This window comes from Sardina pilchardus, chromosome 10 (assembly GCF_963854185.1).
Source record: "Sardina pilchardus chromosome 10, fSarPil1.1, whole genome shotgun sequence".
Classification (NCBI taxonomy): domain Eukaryota; kingdom Metazoa; phylum Chordata; class Actinopteri; order Clupeiformes; family Clupeidae; genus Sardina; species Sardina pilchardus.
The window spans coordinates 1,577,761-1,601,066 of record NC_085003.1 but is presented as its reverse complement, the minus strand read 5'-3'; the positions used below and the strand labels follow the sequence as shown (position 1 = coordinate 1,601,066).

At 41.1% G+C, this 23,306-nt stretch overlaps 1 protein-coding gene across 1 annotated transcript; it reads left to right on the top strand.

Moving 5' to 3' along the window:
- The first annotated feature begins 1,601 nt into the window (after positions 1-1,601).
- On the top strand, positions 1,602-20,444 carry pclaf (PCNA clamp associated factor). The gene is made up of 4 exons (XM_062546686.1): positions 1,602-1,804; positions 2,471-2,554; positions 2,663-2,834; positions 20,215-20,444. Exons 1-4 carry the CDS (start codon positions 1,759-1,761, stop codon positions 20,249-20,251), a joined length of 339 nt encoding a protein of 112 aa, XP_062402670.1. The 5' UTR covers positions 1,602-1,758; the 3' UTR covers positions 20,252-20,444.
- The last annotated feature ends 2,862 nt before the right edge of the window (positions 20,445-23,306 follow it).

Here is a 23,306-nt window from a genome sequence, read left to right as displayed (position 1 = left end):
ACGACGGTCGTAATCGGTCGCGATTATCGCGAGCATCCAAGAGCTAAATGCTAGCATGTTACGCGGAAAGCGGCCCATCCTGTGAAAAGCAGAAAGGACATGAGTGACTTTTTATTTCATTTCCAGTGGAAAACCTATACTCAGGTAGCTACTACGACAATGTACATTAAAAAATGAAGTTGTCAACTGTGAAAAAAACGAGTTTTAGCCACTTAGCTCCATAGACCACAATTCATTTATCACTTGCTCGGCAGCGCCCCTAGCGGAATTTCAACAGATTGCAGGAACAATCCGGTACAATGGAGTTAATAGAAAGTGGACCGGCTCTCCCTAAAGGGGCTCTGCCCGCGATGTTTTAAGGACATGTGACATGATGTCACAGTGGTAGCTCCCACCGCGACTGCAAGAAGTCGGACATGATTTCTAACCAGTTTGCATTTCGTCTGTCCCAGTATGCACTGTGTTTAACCCAGCATGCATCACATCAAGTCAGATCTGCGCAGATTTTCGAGAAGTCAAACGCACCTATTTTCCCATTGAAAAAATCGCCAGATACCGAATCATCAAAGATGGCAGCTATTTTGTAGGCGAACTTCAGAGGGAACAGCCAGAGAATGGGTATTTCTCAAAGTCAAGAGCTCGTCCTTGATAGAATGCTTTCTTTCAAGTCGAGTGCTAGAGAGACAAGGCTACACACCTTCCCAGTACCCTCTCCAGCCGTCAAGATCACATGCAATGGAACAGCCTAGTGAGTGTGGTAGTGCACGTCAATTGTGCACGGTTCCGGCTGCGCGCTTAATTAGAACCGTGGAAATTGTGCTGCTTTTACAGGAGTTCCGACAACTGCGGCTGCACTTTCCTCTAAATAAACTTTTTGGAGTAGCCTACAGTATGTCCACATTCGACTTGGTCTTCACATATCACAATCCGTAGTTTATGATTATGTTAGTGTCAATGGAAAGTTATACCGGTAATTGGCAACAACAGCAACGGTAATGTTAAACTTCTACAAAGTTCGTATTGGGCGAAGTTCTGAGATAAATTAATAACAAGTCTATCACAACTTGTTCATGCACATTGACATGCATTTATGATGAATATGCACAATAACTTGATATAAATGCCTGAGCAAATATACGATGGCATTAACAAAACACTTGATAAATCATATTTAGCCTACATTAACACGCTGCTTCTTTGCATCTACTTTCCATCTCCCTCTCTCTCTTTTTTTTAAACCGCACCGTCAGAAAATTTCTAATTGTTCATACGCAAAGGATTGTGGGTTATTTCTTCACTCCGAGGATCCATCGATGCATCCTCCAAAATTCTCTGAAATTCTCAGAACGAAGGACTCAGTACTTGCTAGAATTTGAAAGCATCCTTGACTTTGGAACAGTGCTTGACGAGATTTGATGACGTAACGTCCTTGAAAAAGTGGCTTGGAAGGAGCAATCCTTAACTTTGAGAAATACCCAAAGTCTAATGCAGCTCTGCAAGGGGGATTTTGCCCCCCACCCTCCCTCTTGCGATTCGGGTTCCAGGAAGTGGCTTCTCATGAAGTATCTTGCTCCGCCCTTAATGATCTTTGACGCAGAACGGAACTGTACGTGAAGGCGGAACACTAACTACCCAGGCGTCAGATTTAAGCCCTGGCGGGAATCCGGAAAGTCACAGGCTGTTTTTTTCCCTCACTAGTTCTCAGCTTGAGCTTTATTTTGCGATTTCATTAGAGCAGATCTCTGCAAAAACTCTAATATGGTTCGTACAAAGGCTGATGGTGTACCTGGGACGTACAGAAAGGGTAAGTTAAGATTTTGCCTTTAATCAGTAAAACAATGATAATGTGTCGAGTTCTATCGCTAACGTGAACGTTATCACAAAGTTGGTAGGGCCGGTTAACGTTAACAATATCTGGTCACTCCCTTCGTAATTTGGCGTATTTTGTTTTTCTGTTTCAGTACGACTAATGTCTGTTGAATTTAAGCGGAGAGTGCCACTTATCATGAGACTTCAACAATTTCATAAAACATACCCGTGTGTTGTCTGCTGCCAGATCATGGTAACCCTGTGTATCTCCGCGGAAAACAACATGAGGTTATTAGTCTGACTCACTTTAGATATGTTTTATGGTTCGTTCAACGTTACACCATATATCTTGATGTACAATTAAATCCAGAGGAGATAAAGGATTTAACTTTACTTGTCAAGGCAAACAGGGAGTTGGCCTAGTTGCTGTGATGTTAAAACTGGCGCCAGTTTCGTTCGGTCCTGAACACGTAGCTAACCTAACTTGCACAAGCTAACGTTACCGTAATTTGGCGCCATGATTGGCCATTGTTTATGTAGTCATTATCGATATAATTTGTACTTGTCTCTTAATATAACATTGACATAGATTATATCATTTTATACGCGCTCTGCCAGAGAAGTGATTCATCATTCTTTTTTTTGTCTTTTATTCGCCCAGCTGTAGCTGCATCCGCACCAAGAAAGTCGCTTGGAGCCTCCAGCTCTGCAAATGCATCTAGTAATTCTCAAGCAGCTGCTGCTGGTGAGGTTTCATACAACTACGTAGTCAGTGATTTGTAGAATCTCCATACATTATTTAAGATATTACTACCAGTTAAAGCTGTTTTTGACGACGTAATTCTTTATTCAGCCAAAGGTAAGTATGCTGGTGGTAATCCAGTGTGCCCGAGGCCGACCCCTGCGTGGCAGAAGGGCATCGGGGATTTTTTTGGCGGACCTGGCAGGAAACCAGAGAAAGAGAACGAGCTGCCATTATCGGATGAAGAAGCTGGTAGCAGCAGTGCATCCAAAGCTCCTAGGAGGTAATTTAAATTGATGGCAGGACGAAATATTGTGTGTGTGTGTGTGTGTTTGTGTGTGTGTGTGTGTGTGTGTGTGTAGGCGCATAGGAACCGGGGGGGTCGGGACACCCGCAATGTTGGACCCCCTCCCGAAAATAAATGCTGCAAAGTACAGACATTGTTGATTTCTTAGGCTCAATTATATCCTCCTGAGTTACGGTCCCATAACTATAGCTGGGTCATTCTACATAAATGGGGGAAATGCCTGTCACTGACATTTGCAGGCCCATAACTCAATAATTTGACTTCACAATCACATTAGTTATATATATTTATGAAAATATAGACTGTCCCTGATATTCTAAAAAAATATATATTGGGTCATTCCACGTCAAATCAACCAGAGCCCACGCACGTCTCAAAAAAATCTGAAAAAAAAATACCATGTGCACCTATGTTACCCAGGAGACACACTGTACAATGTTTTTGTGCTAAGATCAATACTTTTCAAGTAACAGCCAGTTTTACGGGGGGAGGGGGGTGTCAAATTTGTTCTGCCTCTTTTTTTTGTCAAAGTTCACAAGCTCATTGCTCAAGAACTAGAATATGTAGGAGGCTCAAATTTTGCAGGCTGCTGCACCTGACGCTGCTTGGGTGAAAAGTATACATTTCTTTCTCAAGTTTCGTTGTAGACGTTCAGTTTTATAGATTAATAGCCTCTTATGACCGTCAACCTCTTGCTAAAAATGATCTGTGTGGATAGCAAAATAATCAATCAGTGCATTGACAGGCGAACAGCTAGCAGGCTGCCTGCATTTCCTACTACGGGATTTAGGCTTTAGGTATGCTGATCAGTTAGTGTTCTAACTTTATTATGCTGATCAGTTAGTGTTCTAACTTTATAGCATTAAATATGAAAGTAGTAAAGAACCAAAACTGTTAACTTAAATCCAGTTTTACAGATTGTATCTACTTAGCTACTTAAACTACTTATTGATAATTAATATGCTAGATTTGCTTACCTTCGAGCAGACATACGGTAACCTCCAAGCAGTTTTGTACAGGTATCTTTCAACACTGTTCTTCATGGTAAAATGTCATTTTAGGTAGGTAACTAAGTTAGATACACTTAAGGTGTGGATGCTTGTGTTTCTTTACGTATCCGCCGTCTTAGTGTGTAAAGAGATTAATGTTAAGTGCCACATAGGCTACATCAGTGGTTCCCAAACTTTTAACAGGCATGTACCCCCTGAGACATTATAGATCTTCCCGAGTACCCCCACACCACCAATTGTTAACACAATTAATAATTATTAATATTAATTCGTATCAATTTTGTCAGACAGATCTCACACACATTAGGCCTACAACACATGTCCAAGATCTCATTAAAGCTATTGTTAACTTTTCACATACTGATAACAAGTATTGCTTTTCATATATTAACATTGTATATTTTCTTAACTTCTCTGCTGTAAAGTAATAATTAAAGGAAGCACATTAACAATAGTTAAACTAAATTGGAGTAAACCACACAGAATAGGCCCTCTCCACCTCTCCTCTCCACCCACGTCACCAATCAATGTGAGGGATGTGCCTGGATGTTCTTGCATAATGCAGCGATGTTAGGCCGAATTGGGGACAGTTTCAGTCTACGATAATTTTCAACAAACAGTCTGTACTCCTAAGGCAGACCAACGCTGAGAATCCAGTCTCGCATAATAAGTACGTTGTAGCAAATGGCATCAACGTCTTAATAGCCTGGACCGGATAGGCTACTCTGCCCGCAAACTAACCCAGACATCTGTCACTGTCTTCTGACCGAACTCTGATAGTTTTAGTTTGCTATGATAGTGTCCTGAAAAGCTATTGACCTGAAAAGCTTGTCCCGACAGCAGGTGACAGCAGCTCCTTTGACGTTTCTGTTGTTGCTGCGTGAACCCGTTGCGTTTCAGCCATTTATCCATCGATTGCAATTTTCTTTGTCAAATAGGCTAGTCGTAGTTTACGTGCGACAAATAGCAACATTTATTATGACGCCGAGCTGTAATCAGCGCTGCAACAGGCTGCTGTAAAGCTCTACTTTACCATCTCTGTCTCCACTCTCCAATATTTAGTTAATTCTGAGAAAATACGTTTTTAATATGCAGTGCAAATGCGGAAGTTAAGTTACCTCCGTGGGATATAAAAAGCGTTTGGAAAGGCATATGATTTTTATATTTTTTCACGTACCCCCTGAAATCAGTCCATGTACCCCAGGGGGTACGCGTACCCCAGTTTGACAACCACTGGGCTACATGATGTAAGAGGGTGATAAGGTGTCGTTCTGATATGGAAAGTATATTGAAAAGGCGAAGGTTTGAATAAAGGTGTCTTTTAAGAGAGAAAGTGGCCACAAGCGGCAGTGACGGGTCTGTGACCTAAATTTGGTGGGCTTGTGTGTTGCTACCTATAGTCAGAGACAGAACTCTGGCCTAGGGTGTGGCTTAGGGACTCTATAGTGCCACCTAGCGCATTGTCTGTTGTGGGTGACGTATACATCCATGAAAATGAACCAAATTTGGTGGGCATGTGTGTTATTGCTACTGCTAGTCAGGGACCGAGCTTTGGCCCTGGGTGTGGCTTAGGGACTCTATAGTGCCACCTAGCGCGTTGTCTGTTGTGGGTCACACATTCACGAAAATGAACCAAATTTTGTGGGCTTGTGTATTATTGCTACCGCTAGTCAGAGACAGAGCTCTAGCCGAGGGTGTGGCTTCCGGACTGTATAGCACCACCTAGCGCGTTGTCTGTTGTGGTTGACATGTACACATTCAGGAAAAGGAACAAATTTTGTGGGCTTGCGTGTTATTGCTACACTAGTCAGACCATGGAGGTATTATATAAACTGGAGAGAGGGACTAAGTCCCGCCCCCATTCATTTCAATGGCCCATGCTAGGCTAGCTACTTCAGCCAAAAAAGTTTGAAATTGGCCGCAGCCATCTTTGAGAAAATGGCGTTCCATGGGTGTTCATTTCCGTCACCAGCTAGAATGAGCCAATTAGGTTCCACGTTACGAGACAACGTAAGTACATCGTTGATGAAGAGTGAGAGAAGGTGTTCGTGAACGCGCACCTATCATTACAGGTGCAAATGTAGGCTATTTAATTATTTGAGATTACATTTTGGGATGGTGGTGGACAAGTTTGCCCCTTGTCTCGAAATCCTATAATGTGATAGGCCTATTCATATGTCATGATATAGTAAACATGTCGAAGAATTCACTTAGCATACACAAATAAATATGATCCCTACAGTAAATGCTTTGAACTGACTGTAGCCTATGTGCGCAGCTTGTGTGTTATTGCTGCCGCTGGTCCGAGGCCTTGCCTAGGGTGTGGCTTAGGACTCTATAGCGCCACCTAGCACGTTGTCTGTTGTGGTTGACACATTTGTGAAAATGAACCAAATTTGGTGGGCATGTGTGTTATTGCTACCGCTAGTCAGGGACAGAGCTCTCGCCTAAGGTGTGGCTTAGGGACTCTATAGTGCCACCGAGCGTGTTGTCTGTTGTGGTTGACACATTTATTTATGAAAATTAACCAAATTTGGTGGGCATGTGTGTTGCTCATGCACATGCTCACCAAGGCGCACATGTTGCTTTGTTAGATTCTGAAATGTCACAGGTCCGCACCGCAGGTGCTCGGCCCCGCCTTCGCCGTTTGCGGCTATATTTTTTTAGTGAAACTCTGCCAGATCGTTCCCAAGCCCACCCATGCGCCCTCCCCATTGAAAAATGCAATTGACGTCCCTCAGTTTGCCTTGAGATGGGAGAAATACAGATTTCAATGTTGGTTTTTACATCATTGAAAGCAGGAAGTCCATCATTTACATCATTGAAAGCAGGAAGTCCTATTCATGGGTTTCATTGAAATATCTCTCCCATTTCAAGGCAAACTGAGGGAATGATGCACAACCATTCAAAGACATGACTTGTTTTCCAGAGAAACAAAGCTTAATGCTAATCGGTGAAGTGTCCCTTTAGAATAAGCCTACTTAAAGAGAAACTATGCAGGATTGCCGATTTCGTTCGTTTTATGCTTGCATATTTCTCTTCAGAGCTTCCCCTACAGCTTTAGCATGTATATTTATACATATATAGGCTATATATTTATAAATTGCAAGTGTGGTTCTTCTTGTTCCTAACGCGTCTCAGACTTCCAGATGTAAACAAGGAGCGATCGTCTCCTGCAGAAACTGCAAGGTTGCAATAGCGGATAGAGACACTGGGGGCGGGAGGAAATATTACTGTTTTCGATGAAACTGGTCAGTCAAGCAAAACGACGATTTCTAAGCGATTTTATGACTGAGTTGCATAGGCAAGTTGCATAGGGTCTCTTTAACTTGTAATTTTATTGGGGACAGTTGGGATCTTGTCTCCTTCAATTTGACAACACTCCCAGTGTTTTCAAGGCTTCAAGGTTTTATTAAATGCTACCTCTACCTAAACATACATTGCAATTTTAAGAAATTCATGTTTTATTTCATTCAGATATGTAAATCAACATGTGTATATATAGCTTAGTCCATTAGTGGGGAGATAATCGAATCAAAATCGAATCGAACTGAAAAAATGAATCATTACATTAATCGATGCATCGAAAAAGTAATCGCTAGATTAATCGTTTAAAAAAATAATTGTTTATCCCAGCCCTATGCAAGAGTGATATAACTGCGCCGAGTCGAAGTGCTCCCAATTGTTATTCCGCCACACAACATAGTTATCCCTCTTACCCGCTTAGAAATGCACCACGTTTTATTTTGTCTCACCATACTTGGTCGTGTGACTTTAAAATGAAAGTCAGTAACAAAGTCACACAAAGTGCAGATTGCAAAAATATGAAAATATTAATAAATCTGTGCCTTTACCACACTCAGTTTTTCAGATATTTCACTCTAATGAACGTTATATGTTCTGCATACAGAAATTTGTGATATTCATGACTGCACACTTTATGCAGTTGGAATACTATTCTTTACATCTCTTTAATTCAGCGGTCTGGTTGAAGACTCAAAATATTGTAGCATAGTCATGTTGGAACAGGAAGGGGCCCATCCCCGAGCTGGGCTTGGTCCCTGAGTTTCAGTGAAAATGCTGAAACATTCAGAGTTTAACCAAGAGATTTTGGACAAATCCATGCTCCCAACTTTGTGGGAAGTTTGGGGATGGCCACCTCCTGTTCCAACATGACTGTGCACCAGTGCACAAAGCAAAGTCCATAAAGGCAAGGATGACGGAGTTTGGTGTGGTTGAACTTGATTGGCCTGCACAGAGTCCTAACCTCAACCCAATAGAACACCTTTAGTAAGAATTAGAGTGGATCCTGAGAGCCAGCCGCCTCATCCAACATCAGTGTGTGACCAAATGCGCTTATGAAAGAATGCTCAAAAAATCCGATAAACACACTCCTAAACCCTGTGGAAAGTCTTCTCAGAAGAGTTGAAGCTGTTATAGCTGCAAAGAGTGGACTAATGTCATAATAAACCCTATGGATTAAGGATGGGATGTGACTGAAGTTCATATGTGAGTCAACCGGTGAGCGAATACTTTTGGCAATATAGTGTATCGAGGATGCACAAAGCCTTAACTCTGGTGTTAAGTTAAGTGATCCTACGATAGCAGGTATGTGATAAATTTGTCAAACTAGGCTTTCAGCTCAGATCTGTGCGCGTTCTTGTGGTTGGGGTGATTTTGACCAATCGGGAAACGTGGAGATGCACAAGACAACCTAGGTTAAACAACGATTACTTCCGCATTTGAGTGGTAGCGAAATCTAGGGTGGTCTTTTTTAGTGTCTATAGCATCAAAAAATCGATGGTCATCAGATATTGTATGGTATGCATGTCCATAGTAGCGAGATATCTGCATGCGCAACATGGTCAAAAGCGCCTTCGAGTTTCAAAATGTTTGAAGAGGCGGAGCTGCTCAAGTAGATTCTCACACGTGAGATGACTTCGTTTTTCAAGATAATTGTTTGGTCAGTAGGATTAGTCAGAGGGCGGTGATTTTTCACGATTTGAGCTATAAGTTAGCACATAACCTGCTCCCGACCAGGTTTGGTTGTGAGCATAAAATACCATGGGGTCATTCCACATCATTTCAACCGCACGCACTTGCGTCTCAAAAAAATCAGAAAAATACCATGTGTACCTATGTTACCCATACCAGGAGACACTCTTGAAAAGTATTGACCTTAGCACAAAAACATTTTACAAACACCAATTTGACTTGTCTTATGCAAATCTTTCTTTTTCATTTCCCACCCTGAACATGTGCAAAATGCACCATTGAGAGATGTTTTGTATAGAGTAGCCACTAGGTGCCACTAAAATCACTGAATTACTGAAACTGCAGGGGTGGGGACTAGGGCTGGGATAAACGATTATTTTTTAAACGATTAATCTAGCGATTATTTTTTCGATGCATCGATTAATCTAACGATTCATTTTTTCAGTTCGATTCGATTTCGATTCGATTATCGATTATCTCCCCACTAATTGACTAATTGCAATATATACATGTTGATTTACATATCTGAATGAAATAAAACATTGCAATGTATGTTTATTGCTCTTAAAATTCCAAAATGAAAGACTATGCAAGTGCAAAGTAATGCATTCTAAGTCAGAGGTAGCATTCAATAAAACCTTGAAGCCTTGAAAACACTGGGAGTGTTGGGAAATTGAAGGGGACAAGATCCCAACTGTCATCAATAAAATGACAAGTTAAGTAGGCTTATTTTAAGTCTTTGGGACTTTGGAGCCATAGGGCCCACCTACACGTACTGTATACCCCCATCAAATCATCATTATGATGATCATTATTACAATTATTATTATGCTGTATTAGAGGTTAGATTCTCTGCCCGAGCCCGAGCCCGACCCGCGGGCCGAGTCGGGCCGATATTTCCCGCCACTATCCTCGGGCCGGGCCGGGTCGGGCCTTTGATCAAGCATTTGTGTTTTTTTAAAAAATATATAATTTCTTTATTAGCCTAACTGGGTGGGGAGACTATGCCATTATCTGAAATATTAAATATTTTTTTTAGCAAAGTAGGCTTAAGTAACAAAATGTGTACAAAGTTGCAAGTTACAAAATGCAACACATCATGCGCACGGTCTCCTCCACTGGCACGCATCACACTGCTGCTCTGCTGTAGAACATTGTGTGGCCTAGCTTAAGCGCAACATGGAGATGGACGATATAAAGAAGAAAATTAAATCAGGAGAATTAACTTTGAGCAAGTCTGGAGGAAAGTCGGACGTAGCCTATGGAAGAGTTTCGAACAAGTCGTGGACAGTGACAACATTTGCGTTGGCGTTTCGTTTTGACATTTGCGTTTCTTCATTCGGATCCATTTGTGATCCATTTCAGAATAAACAAACAACAAAGTTTACATGCTTAGTCCTTGTTTCATTATTCATTAAGATAGGCCTAATTCAGATTTATGTAGTTCAAACAACTCGTAATTGTAGTTGAGAACGTCAGTTATAAGGCTCACGCATTTAAAAAAGTGTCGGTTTAAATCGGGCTCGGGCTCATAATTAGTTAATATGTCGGGCCGGGCCGGGCTCGGACACAACGTGCACGGGTTCGGGCTTGATTTTTTGGGCCCGATCTAAGCTCTATGCTGTATTAAAGGGATATTCCGTTTGGAATTTTTGGAAATACGCTCATTTTCCACCTCCCCTCGAGCAAAACAATCGATATTTACCTTGTTCCCGTTCATCCAGCCATTCTGTGAGTCTGGCGATACAACTTTTAGCTTCAGCCTAGCATAGATCATTGAATCGGATTAGACCATTAGCTTCTCGCCTGCTAGCTTCATATTTAAAAGTGACTAAGATTTCTGGTAATTTTCCCATTTAAAACGTGTCTCCTCTCAAGTTAGAAAGTGCAATAAGACCAACTGAAAATGAAACCTGGCGTTTTTCTAGGCTGATTTGACATGGAACTACACTCTCATCTGGCGTAATAATCAAGGCAACTTGTAAACTACTGGCACTACTACTGCTTGTTGTCTATGGGGACTATTTTCAGATGCCGCTTACGATATCACTGCGCCTATGGTACGTTTGCAAGTTGCCTTGATTATTACGCCAGATGAGTGTAGTTCCATGTCAAATCAGCCTAGAAAAACGTCAGGTTTCATTTTCAGTTGGTCTTATTGCACTTTCTAACTTGAGAGGAGACACGTTTTAAATGGGAAAATTACCAGAAATCTTAGTCACTTTTAAACATGAAGCTAGCAGGCGAGAAGCTAATGGTCTAATCCGATTCAATGATCTATGCTAGGCTGAAGCTAAAAGTTGTATCGCCAGACTCACAGAATGGCTGGATGAACGGGAACAAGGTAAATATCGATTGTTTTGCTCGAGGGGAGGTGGAAAATGAGCGTATTTCCAAAAATGGCGGAATATCCCTTTAAGTGTACTTTCACTTCAAAGCAGTCAATGTTTTAAATGCTAACATTGTTCACAAAAAGTTTGTGAAAAAATCAGAGACCTGGGGCCGGTTGCACAAAGCACCTTAAGATAAGGTTTTCCCTTAAAATCTGACTTAAGGCCCCTTAAGATAAGATCGGTTGCACAAACACCCTTAAGTATTTTCCTTAACATTTTCCCTTAAGTATTTAAGGTTTTCTACTTATCTTATAAGAAATCCCTTAAACCGTTGCACAAACGACCTTAGCAGCCTAAGTAAGGGGAAAAACCTAAGGGACCTCTGACCCTACCTTAAGCATATTATTATCAGAGTAATGCTGATAATTTAAGTTAATTAACCACTTTTGGCAATTGAAAATAAAACTTTCGCTAATATCATTACTCTTCTATCAAATAGGCCGACCAGAATTCGTTATGTAGCCTAGTTTATTTAGGCCTAGCGATGATAACATAGGCTACTCAATTCGCCCTAATTGAAGCTTACGATGGGCTTTGGTTCGGTGCCCCAGTCAACAACACGTAGCCTACTGTAACAAATTTTTTTTTATTTTGCTGCAGATGACAGCAAAAATCATAGCGCACACACAGCGCAGGATAATATCTAACTAGCTAGCTCGTTTTGTTCAGTTCATGTCTATATCAGGATTTACTTGATGAATGGATAAATGTCACCGAAAATTATTACGGTAAGATTATAAGATCATTAGGCTATTGTTTGGTGGATTGCTGGCTAATAGCATAACTTACTAGCAAGCTAGTTACAACAAGTGTGCTGAACCAGAGACACTTGGCTGAACGTAGGCTATTTATTGCTAACGTTAGCTATTGATAGGTAGGTAGATACATCGATAACTTCGTGAAAGTATAATGTCACTGCTCTAAGGTGCACCGTGTTTGGCCGTCACCTGTCAAACTGGTCAAAGTTAGTTACACTAGTTACACTCTAGGGATGCAACGGTTTTCAATAATTTATTGAACCGTTCGGTTTGGCCTGTTCGGTTCAATAGACTCACCTAAACCGCAATATTTCGGTATACGCGACATTAAACTTTTTATTTAATACAAGGTTATTGCGCGCGCGTAGCCTGGGAGCGATAGGGAGGAGTGCTTAGGACCCGGGGGATGCGTTTTCTCTGACTGTTCAGCTTGCCTCTCGTCAACCTTGCAACAACCAATCAGAATTTTACTGAATTTCCCAAGAGCCAATAAGCGCGTTGAAATGCAAATGAAGGAGTCATGTGAGAAGAAACAAACTTTACCGGCGGCTGCATGATCATGGCGACATTTGAAGTAGCCCACGAACAAGGCAAAAAGACCGTCAGTAAACAAAGCACAGTGTGCATTGCAAGCACTGCTTCACAACGATCACCTAATAAAGGTAACACATCCAACATGTCGGCCCACTTGCGCCTTCATCACCCGGCTGTAACCTTAAGTGGAGCAGCACGGAGAGTTAGTTTGCCACCGAAAACCCAACCATCCATTGCTGCAGCCTTTCGACAACAATATTCCTATAATTCCCAAAGACATAACGAATACGACGGCGTATTAGGGCCACGTATATATACTTTGTAAAGACGCAAATTTGCCACTTTAGAAGGTCGAAAATTTGCCACATTATAAAGTCTGTGTGTAACAGTGTAACCGGTGGTTTCTGCCCTGCGTTGATTGCTCGCTAGAGTAGCCTAAGAAAGCGTGACGCCGACACAGCTGAGTGTATTCTCTTTTTGATAGTTTACTGGAAAATATTGTAGGGATGGGAGGTTATAGGAGATGGGGAGGCTGACATGTCATTCCAAACTCGGGTCATTTATTTTCCTGACGTTGTACATGCTAGGCTACGGGCAGCGGGAGGTGTCCACTCGAAAAACAATAAACTCACTGCTAAATCAGTCAATCGCTCGTCCACTCGTCAATCACACAACTCTCTCGCACACACACGCACACACACACACACACACACACACACACACACACACACACACACACACACACACACACACACGACAGGAGACACAGGGGAAACAGACACTTTGTGAAGTGGCAAATTTGCCACTTTCTTCTCGGAATATTGCCCCCCCCTGACAACAGGTTGCAATAATGTTCATTTCATTGTTCTAATATTTTTAATGCTGCACTGCACGTTTGTCTATGTTTACATTTTCTACGTTCATAAAAGAGGACAGGGCAGGCACTCCCAAATCAAATATCCATTTGAAACTACACATAATACTACCTCACCAATTATTTTGAGAAGATTATCAGAATTGTTCACTACTTTTTTTAGGGTGTATAACAGTTAAGTATTTTCTTTAAATGTGTGAAGAACAGTGAGTTTATTAAATAAATAACTACACATTACTTTATGCTGCACTGCACTATGGATAACATTGCCTGTTTATGACAGAAGGCAATGATGGTGTTTTTTTCTTTTAATACATTTTTGTGATTCTGCTTCATCTGTGTCAGGCTATGCATTTAATATTTTCTCTGCAAGTGTAAGTAGAAGCACATTGTTGATTTGAAATAGAAAAGGCAAATATAGCCTCCTGTATGCTAGAGCCAAGATAATATTGATATATTGAAACCGAACCGTTACCGTGGCCCAAAAACCGTGATACAAACCGAACCGTGGCAAAACTGTACCGTTGCATCCCTATTACACTCAGACTTGTAATGTGTTATTCGCTATCCCATTTCATAGACAAATGCACACAGCTTGATATTATTTTGGACAGTCCCGCATTTCACCCTCAGAAAAGCAAGCACAAATTAGCAAACAAACAATCTCCGTGGAAACTGTAGAATTTTCGTGCCAGAAAACCGCTTTCAATGCAGTAAATCACTTAACGGAGTTCCTTACCTAAGGATACCATTTAAGAAGTTTTGTGCCCTTAAATAAATTCCTTACCTAAGGAGAAATTAAGCCTTAAGGTTGATACTTAAGGAACAAAACTTAAGGTGCTTTGTGCAACCGGCCCCTGCTTTAGTAATGTAAGATGCAGTAGGCCTATAATTACAATAGCTTTTACATGGTTGCATGATAAATACAGTACTTCTGAAGACAACAGCAATAATGTGGGTGCTATTGTTTTGGGATGTTTCCCTCATGCAAGCATCAAACTCTGGTAGGCAAATGGAGACAAAATTGACATACTTTTTAATGAAATTCCATTTGAATCTCTGAATGTAAGGATTCAGGAAGCACAATACCAACTTTAGTCTATGTATTACAGCCGAGCAGATAGGCGTAAATCACTGATCTGGAGGTTTTTAAATGAAAGACTAAGGCTACAATCGTTTGACCATATTCAAATTTGACTGAACTATACTCTGCTCTGTATCAATAATCCACGTTGTTCTATTAAATGTTGTTAAATAATTAAACAGCAGGTTGAAGCGGAACTTGGTTATCGGTTATAGTTTCAGTTTCAGTTTCAGTCGCGCAAACACGCACATGCATGCATTCAATGAACGCTCATACCGACACTTAATTGTGTTGCTGTATGTTTATTCACATCGAATTAGCAAGTATTTCCTCCTGATTGCTGAAACTTTTGTTTTCTTTTTCTGTCGGGCCGCGGTTGCTTCCTCAATTGCGCAGCAAATTATCAGGTGAAGCCCCGAGCCTAATTTCACTCCACGCCTCACGGACCAGCAGTCTCTCTACATTCCGGACCGGTGCAGCTGCGCGGCCCATATTGGAGAAACGCTGTAGAGGAACGAGTGCGTGCTGCAGCGCCTTGCACTTTTGAAATTCTGAGGAGTCACTCACGTTGCCGCCAACCTTGTTTTGATTTTGACGACGTGTCGATTCGCATATTTTGAACCGACGTATTTTTTGCGTCGAACTAATCGGTTAAGTCGATGCGTTGTCCCAGCCCTAGTGGGGACAAAACATAAGGATCTCAATGGTAGCCTGATAAACCAGCCTAAATGGATTGGATGTCTAATTTAGTCTGGCTCCGATGAATGGATACAACGGAACATTGTTGATGAGCACAACCCGTTGTCTTTCAAACCGTGTCTGTGCCTATAGGCCAACGCTCTGTCGTCACTCCCTCAAAACCCCGCCCCAGAGCCCTCTGCCCCGCCCGCGTTGATTCAAAACACATCTCTGCGTTGTGATTGGTTTAGTTGCCATCTGCCAGATTCAGGGCAGTGTTTTCAAAATGTACAGTGGTCCGAGGCCAGACCCAAATGCAGGCAAAACATTTTGCCGTCCAGCAGTTGGCGCTGGTTTTCCAGGCTATCTCAATGGTGCATTTTGTCCAAGTTTAGGGTGGAAAATTAAAAAGAAAGATTTGCATAAGATAAGTGAAATTGGTGTTTTTAAAAAGAAGAGGTAATGCAGATTAAAGAAAAATATATAAAACAAATCTTTGTTTATTCCCGCAAGGTGTTCTGGTGCTCTGAATATGAGATCCAAAATAATTTTTCAAACTTGTGAGGTCTGCTGTTCAGTACCTGATGGAATTTCTTTTCTCTTCATTGCTTTTTCTGAAAGTGTTTCTACTTATCTCAATAAGGGGGGGGGGGGGGATCAAGAGCCTATGTTGGTAAAAATATGTCTTCTGTAAGCCTAAACAGAGCCCAGCCAAGAACTACAATAACATTTTTATCAACTTTGAGGGACTGCTATGACCATGCAGGATCATCCAGACTACTCTTGGTGAATTGACTGCATACTATTTCTATTTATGAACAAATTTGACATCCCCCCCTCCCCCCGTAAAACTGGCCGTTACTTGAAAAGTATTGATCTTAGCACAAAAACATTTTACAGAGCGCTCCTTGGTAACATGGGTACGCATGGTATTTTTCAGATTTTTTTGAGACGCAAGTGCGTGCGCTCTGGGTGAAATTACGTGGAATGACCCCATGGTGATACAGCGAAGCTAAAAACAAATCCACTTTTGTATGACCGCATACCCTGGCTTTGAGCGCAACATACCTCACTAAGCCACTAATCGAGCTTCGTAGGACACCCCAAGGGAGGGAGAGCGAGAGAAAGTGGGCCAAGAAGAGGTGTTTACTGTTTGTTGAATTTGCACATAGTCTACAATGAAAACTTGCGAAAGACATTCATGCTTTCACCCGAGCAGCGTCAGGTGCACCAGTGCAACCTACAGTGGATTTCTTGTCAGTCGCACTCTTAAAATTGTTGGTGCCATGGTTTTATTGAGCCCGAGGCCATCGTGTACAGCTTGCCGAGTTCACTCTTTGATAGACTGTTTCACATTTCTGCTACTTAACGCGCCCATTTCACGTGACCATAGGGTAATCGCAGCCTTTGCGGTTAGAAAATTGCACTTGGATCATATCGCGTTATTATCGCAAATGCAATATATCGTTCAGCCCTACTATAAGTAATTATGCAGATCCTAAAATATTATAAATTATTTACAAAATATGTAAAGTTTATGAATTAAAAGTATGAAATAGAAACAAGACCAGCCATTTTCTGTGTGTAGAGGAGAGACTAGAATTGCCACTGCTGTGAATGATCAGTATCCTGCTGAAGGCAATAAGGTTTTGCCTATATTTTTTAATGTAATAAACATGGTCACACTCTTTTGAAACTATTTCAGCTTGTGTACACCTATCAGTGCTTTCTTAACATATTGAACACACATTTTTTTAAATGCCGCGATAATGCCGAAAGCCGTGATAATTTTGGTCACTTTAACCGTGGGGTTACATTTTCACACCGTTACATTCCTAATACATACATCTCGCATTTCAATGCGTGCAGTCAATGGCTCTGGCGCCCGGATCTACTTTGATAGCACTTAGCTAGCCCAGTTCATTTATTAGGATCCAAAAAGAGACTAAGTTAGAAGCGGCCAAACACCTCCACGTTTTCCCTATTAAAATACACTTTCACGAGTAGTTACACGACCTAATATGGTGACACAAAATAAAACATGGCGCTCTTCTAAGCAGGTAAGAAGGATAACTACTTTATGGCGGAATAGCACTTGGGAGCACTTTGACTCGGCACAGTAATGTCCTCACTCTTAAGTGAAACTGAAAATCCGAGAGTGATATTTCTGCGCCGAGTCGAAGTGCTCCCAAGTGCTATTCTAAGCTTGTAAGAAGGATAACTATGCTGTGTGGTTAGCTAAGTGTTATCAAAGTAGAAAAACGGTGGAGTGTTCCTTTAAGGTTAAAAGGAACTCCTAACTGTCGAATTTAGGAGAAACCCCTAAAAAATAATGGGTGTGTCACTTGTAACTTTAGGACTCCTAAATAGTAGGACGAAATATTAGACATCTTTACAGAGGGTCGCGTTTGCACAGGATTAATATTACCTACGGTAATTTCTCGGACCTACTCCGTTTTGTTTACTGATATGGCATGTCCGGACGTGACTAAAACTAATCCCGTCCGAATAGGGCTAAAGACTATCGAACGGCACCAGTTCAACACCAGGTTCGTTTTCGGTGGAAAACCGCCTTAAGAGGAACAATACAGGTGGAGGTCTGCGCTCTGAGTGCATTTCTAGTTGTGCATTGTTATAAGGGATGCTGTAACACTTAGAGATGCACCGATTGCGATTTTTTGGCCGGTTCCGATTTCCATTTTTCATAGAATTTGACCGGCCGATACCGATTTTAGCCGATTCCGATTTCATTTCTTCTAACCACTTGTCGGCACACACAAATAGTTATTTTCTATCTTTTCTTTAATACAACATGTTATAGAAATGTAATCAACTTATTAATGGCTGGTAAAAAAAATTGGAATAGACAGATTCTTTAAGTCCTCTTCAGCTGCAGTATTTCCAGTGTGGGACATTAATATCACACACTAGGCTACTAGGCCTAATAGAAATGCACTGTGGGAACACCTATGTTTTTCTTCTCACATCCAATATCCCACTGTAAATATCTTCAGAATATGCTACTGATAAGTGTTACTGGATAATTTGGTATACCTAGGTGCTACATAGGCTTGAGATGTTGGAAAATTGCAAAAAAAACTAATTTTGAGAAAACAGCCTTGAAACTCAGCCAATGACATGCAATTCTCAGTCTACACTCTTCTTTGAACTTTCGCGATTGCTTGCGGATACAAAGGAAGTGTCCATATTTGGATGCCATAACGTCATGCAGGAGAAACACAGCTTTCCAACGACACCACACATGATATGTTTTGTATCACGGTCGCGGTAGACAAAAGGTAATGAAATTAAGCCTCTAAATGTGAAAATCGGACTTTGTTGTTGTAGTAGTGCGAAAGAATACATTCTAAGGTGGCAAACCGGAGCAAAATGTTTATTCCTGCCGTGTCTCGCTTTAAGTGCATAACTACTCCTAGACTATGTCGCTGCTTGTTGACAGCGCGTGTGGTTCAGCTGTGGGCACGCAATTAGCGGCAAAGACGGGCGGAGATGAGCGCTGTAACCTGAAGTGACAGCTTAGTAAATTCCACGCAATATGGCAAAGCACAGCGTTCGCTGCATAGAAAAACTCAGTATTAGAGCTTTATCCAGCCCTGACTCTTAGCTGAGTTAGCAAAGTTTGATGAAGCTAGCAAAGGCCAAGTGATGTTGTTACAAGTCCGTGCGAGTGCATTTGACCGGCATAAAATCGGCATGTCTCAGATTTGACCGGCCGGTCGCCAGTCATGGCCGATCACGTGAAAATCGGCCGATTCCGGTCACCAGCCGATCGATCGGTGCATCTCTAGTAACACTACCAACAGCCAAAATCATAATTGCATGTAAACTAAATGTAACGTCTCATCATAGCCTGTCAAATTAGGCCTAAATGGTTTCTCCTCTTGTGAATATACGTGTTTGCATAGAACTACATGTCATTTTAAAACATGTTGCAAAGGTACTGCTTCAATCTGTATTTCATTATGCTACTAGGCTATTTGCTTTGTCTTACTCTTTATTAATTTAAGCTATTTATTAATCATCTTCCATCCTTCACAGTACTTATAGCGCACGCATTCTCATCAGCTAAGACATGTCACTTGTCATCGTAGGGGAGGTTTATGCCATCATTCTTGTGTTAAAATCATCAGCCAATCAATGTGGTCACTTTAGTCAAGCTTGTGCATGAGTAATGACGTTAACCATTCCAACGGAGCTCTTATCTTATGAGTTGTTCTTTTTCCTTACTAAGAGTAGATCTGAGAGGCTTTGTGAATAACTTTTAAGAGAACTCTGAATACGGGCGCTGATCAGTAGCCCACCAACAATATTATAGAACAATGATATTGAAAATAGCATATTGATATTGTTCAATAGTGCTGGCGCGATTAGTCAACGTATTCAAACTAGGGGTGGCACGGTTCACAAAATCTACAGTTAGGTTCGTATCACGGTTTAGGGTCACGGTTTTCGGTTCGGTCCGGTCTTGTTGTGTTTTTTTCTTTTAATCTTTAACACTCCAGAAACATATTTCAGCATACCAGTATAGCTTACTCATCCACAATTAGGCTAGAGTATTTAAAGAATAGTTATCATGTAATAATGCACAAACTGAATTTGACTTCACATAAAGCACATTATTGTCTGAGGAAACAGTTGAGATTTGTTATGTGGGTGAAATGACGAAACAGAAAAGAAATCTGCTCAAATATGTTCATCATTTATTGAAATGTACATAATTCGAAATGGTTGCCATCCAGTGATGTCATGATATGCAAATTAGATGAGCAAATGAACCCCCATCATACATTTTTCAAATTTACTGTAGGACTTTATCTCTGACCACTTTTAAGCCATGGCATTTTGAAATGTCATCTCATTCTATTTATTTTTTATTTGATTTGCAGGTCATTGTTATAAATAATATCATTTTGCAACAGTGGTTCTAAAACAGCGGGGTGGAAAGAAATAGGATTAGGCCTTTGACTCAAAGGTGAAAGTGATCATGTGTTTTGTTTTTTCATTCATAGAGCCAGACCACTGTCAGATGATGAAGAGGATGAATGAAGTGTGTACACCTGTTTATTTTAAGCAATTTTAAATGATTTGGGTTGTAATTTGTGGAGTTTCTTTTTGTATATTTTTGTACATAGCTTCTTTTTTGATGAAGAGAACAATAAATGAAATTTCTCTCTTTCATCTTTGTGTGTATGTACTGGTGCCTTTTTTGATACTGTATGAATAAAAGTTAAAATGTTAATTTCCCTGTAATTTATTCAGTGATTTGCAGTGATGTGGGTTGAATGTTATATAGCACAATGGTCACACAAACGTACCATGGGCGAAGTGATATCACGCACTACTACTGCTTGTTGCCTATGGGGACTATTTTCAGATGCTGTGTGACTAGTGCTGGGCGGTATACCGGTTCAAACCCAATACCGCTGTATATTTTCGTTATGATGTGAAATTTGAATATACCGCCATACCGGTGTATTTGATTGCACTGTGGGTGGAATGCTGCGTCGCGTGACATTGTTTCAGACAGGACCCTTTTCATATATTTATATTGAATCTTGAATTTCCCCTTGGGGATCAATAAAGTATCTATCTATCTATCTATTTCCTTTATATAGCCTATTTACTTAAACTGTATAATGTACCTGGGCTTGAACTTGAAGCAGTATAATTATTGCAAGTTGCACTACTTGTGTAGATCAAAGATACTTAAATACCATTTTTTAAACCGTCTCTGTGTAGATTTAAAGTATGTTTGTGAAATTTGCATAATACAAGTTCTGTTGACTGCAATTACCCATTAGAATCATGAGTGCCTCTTTGTAAACAGCATCATTGGGGCCATGCAAACTTGTATTAGGCTAGGGCTACTAGTGTGGAGTTATTCTACAATATTCCAATATCATCAATAGACCATCCCCAAGTCAATATACTGCAGTAATTCCTCTCTCAACCAGTCATACCGTCATATACCGTGAAACCGTCAGAATTTTGAAAAATACCGTGATATACATTTTTGCCCATACCACCCAGCACTGTGTGACATCACTGCGCCATGGTACGTTTGCAACTTCCCTTGGTTATTACGCCAGATGAGAGTGTAGTAGTTCCATGTCAAATCAGCCTAGAAAAACGGCAGGTTTCATTTTCAGTTGGTCTTATATTACACTATTAACTTGATTTTAGATGGGGAAATTACCAGGAAATCTTCAGGATGTAATGTGGTCTCAAGGCACTTCACAACAGAGGTAAGAGCGACAGGGCGGTAGTCATTAAACAGATGACGAACAGTGAGAGGTTGAAGATGTCTGTGAATACCTCTGCCAGTTCAGAAGCACAGGCCTTGAAGGGATATTCCGCCATTTTTGGAAATGCGCTCATTTCCCACCTCCCCTCTCGCAAAACAATCAATATTTACCTTGTTCCCGTTCATCCAGCCATTCTGTGAGTCTGGCGATACAACTTTTAGCTTCAGCCTAGCATAGATCATTGAATCGGATTAGACCATTAGCTTCTCGCTTGCTAGCTTCATGTTTATAAGTGACTAAGATTTTTGGAAATGTTCCCATTTAAAACGTGTCTCCTCAAGTTATAAAGTGCAATAAGACCAACTGAAAATGAAATCTGGCGTTTTTCTACGCTGATTTGACATGGAACTACACTCATCTGGCGTAATAATCAAGGCAACTTGCAAACTACTGGCACTACTACTGCTTGTTGTCTATGGGGACTATTTTCAGATGCTGCGTACGATATCACTGCGCCTATGGTACGTTTGCAAGTTGCCTTGATTATTATGGCTGTGGTGACTGATGTCACAAGTTGGGCTTTATGCTTAAGTTTTGGATATAATGAGTTGGCTGCTGTAGACTTGTCTGCCTTCCTCCGAGCTCTACCAGCTGATGACCTACCTTCTCCCTTGACCATGTGGATGGGCCTTAGTATGGTCTTTACCTCATACTGCTCTTCTGATTTATTTGTGTAGCAATTAAGTTGGTCCAGATGCTTGTTCAACTTCAGCACATACCAAGGGCAACAAGTGCAGTAGGCCCAACATTATAGCCTTTGAACCATGAATATCCTTTTAGTCTGATAAACCACATGATGGATCTGAAAAACCACCACAATACCTGAAAAGGGCAACAGTCTTTCTCTATAACAACTCTGACCTGTGGGGTGTCCTACGAAGCTCGATTAGTGGCTTAGCGAGGTATGTGGCGCTCAAAACCAGGGTATGCTGTCATACGACAGTGGATTTGTTTTAGCGTCGCTGTATCACCATGGTATCTTATGCTCGCAACCAAACCTGCTCGGGAGCGGGTTATGTGCTTAGTTATAGCTCAAATCGTGAAATATCACCGCCCTCTGACCAATTCTAACCAATCCATTATCTTAAACAACGAAGTTATCTCACGTGTGCTAATCTGTCATACTTTGAACAGGTTCGGCCCCGCCTCTGCAAACATTTTGAATCTCGAAGGCGCTTTTAAGTATGTTGTGCGTGCAAATATGTCACTACTGTGGACATGCATGCCATACAATATCTGATGACCATCGACTTTTTGATGTTATAGGTTAGACACTAAAAAAGACCACCCTAGATTTCGCTACCGCTCATAAATGCGGAAGTAATCGTTTTTAAACCTAGGCTGTCTTGTGCGTCTCCACGTTTCCCGATTGGTCAAAATCACCCCAACCACGAGAACGCGCACAGATCTGACCTGAAAGCCTAGTTTGACAAATTTATCACATACCTGCTGTCGTAGGATCACTTAACTTAATACCCGAGTTGAGGCTTTGTGCAGCCTCGATATGTCTAGATAAGATTTGTCTAACTTGCTTCGTAGGACACCCCACTGGTGGATGTCTCAAACTGGGCATAGAAGGAGTTCAGCTACTCTGCAAGACAGACCGAGGTCGCATATCTGCTCTGTGGCTCTTTCCTTTGTAGTCAGTGATGGTCCTTAGCCCATCCACATGGGTGTTGTATCCTATAATTTGACACCACTTTTTCTCTGTACTGTCTCTTGGCTATTTTAATGGATTTGCTTAGTTCATAACGGGCTATTTTGTACTCACTCGGGTTACCAGAATGAACATTTTT

Bases quoted from the DNA above. Each gene is read 5' to 3' on its own strand.
- pclaf (XM_062546686.1), top strand. From the start codon at position 1,759: ATGGTTCGTACAAAGGCTGATGGTGTACCTGGGACGTACAGAAAGG. The intron at 2,555-2,662 runs GTGAGGTTTCAT...TTCTTTATTCAG, and splicing joins TTCTCAAGCAGCTGCTGCTG to CCAAAGGTAAGTATGCTGGT. The intron at 2,835-20,214 runs GTAATTTAAATT...TTTCATTCATAG, and splicing joins GCATCCAAAGCTCCTAGGAG to AGCCAGACCACTGTCAGATG.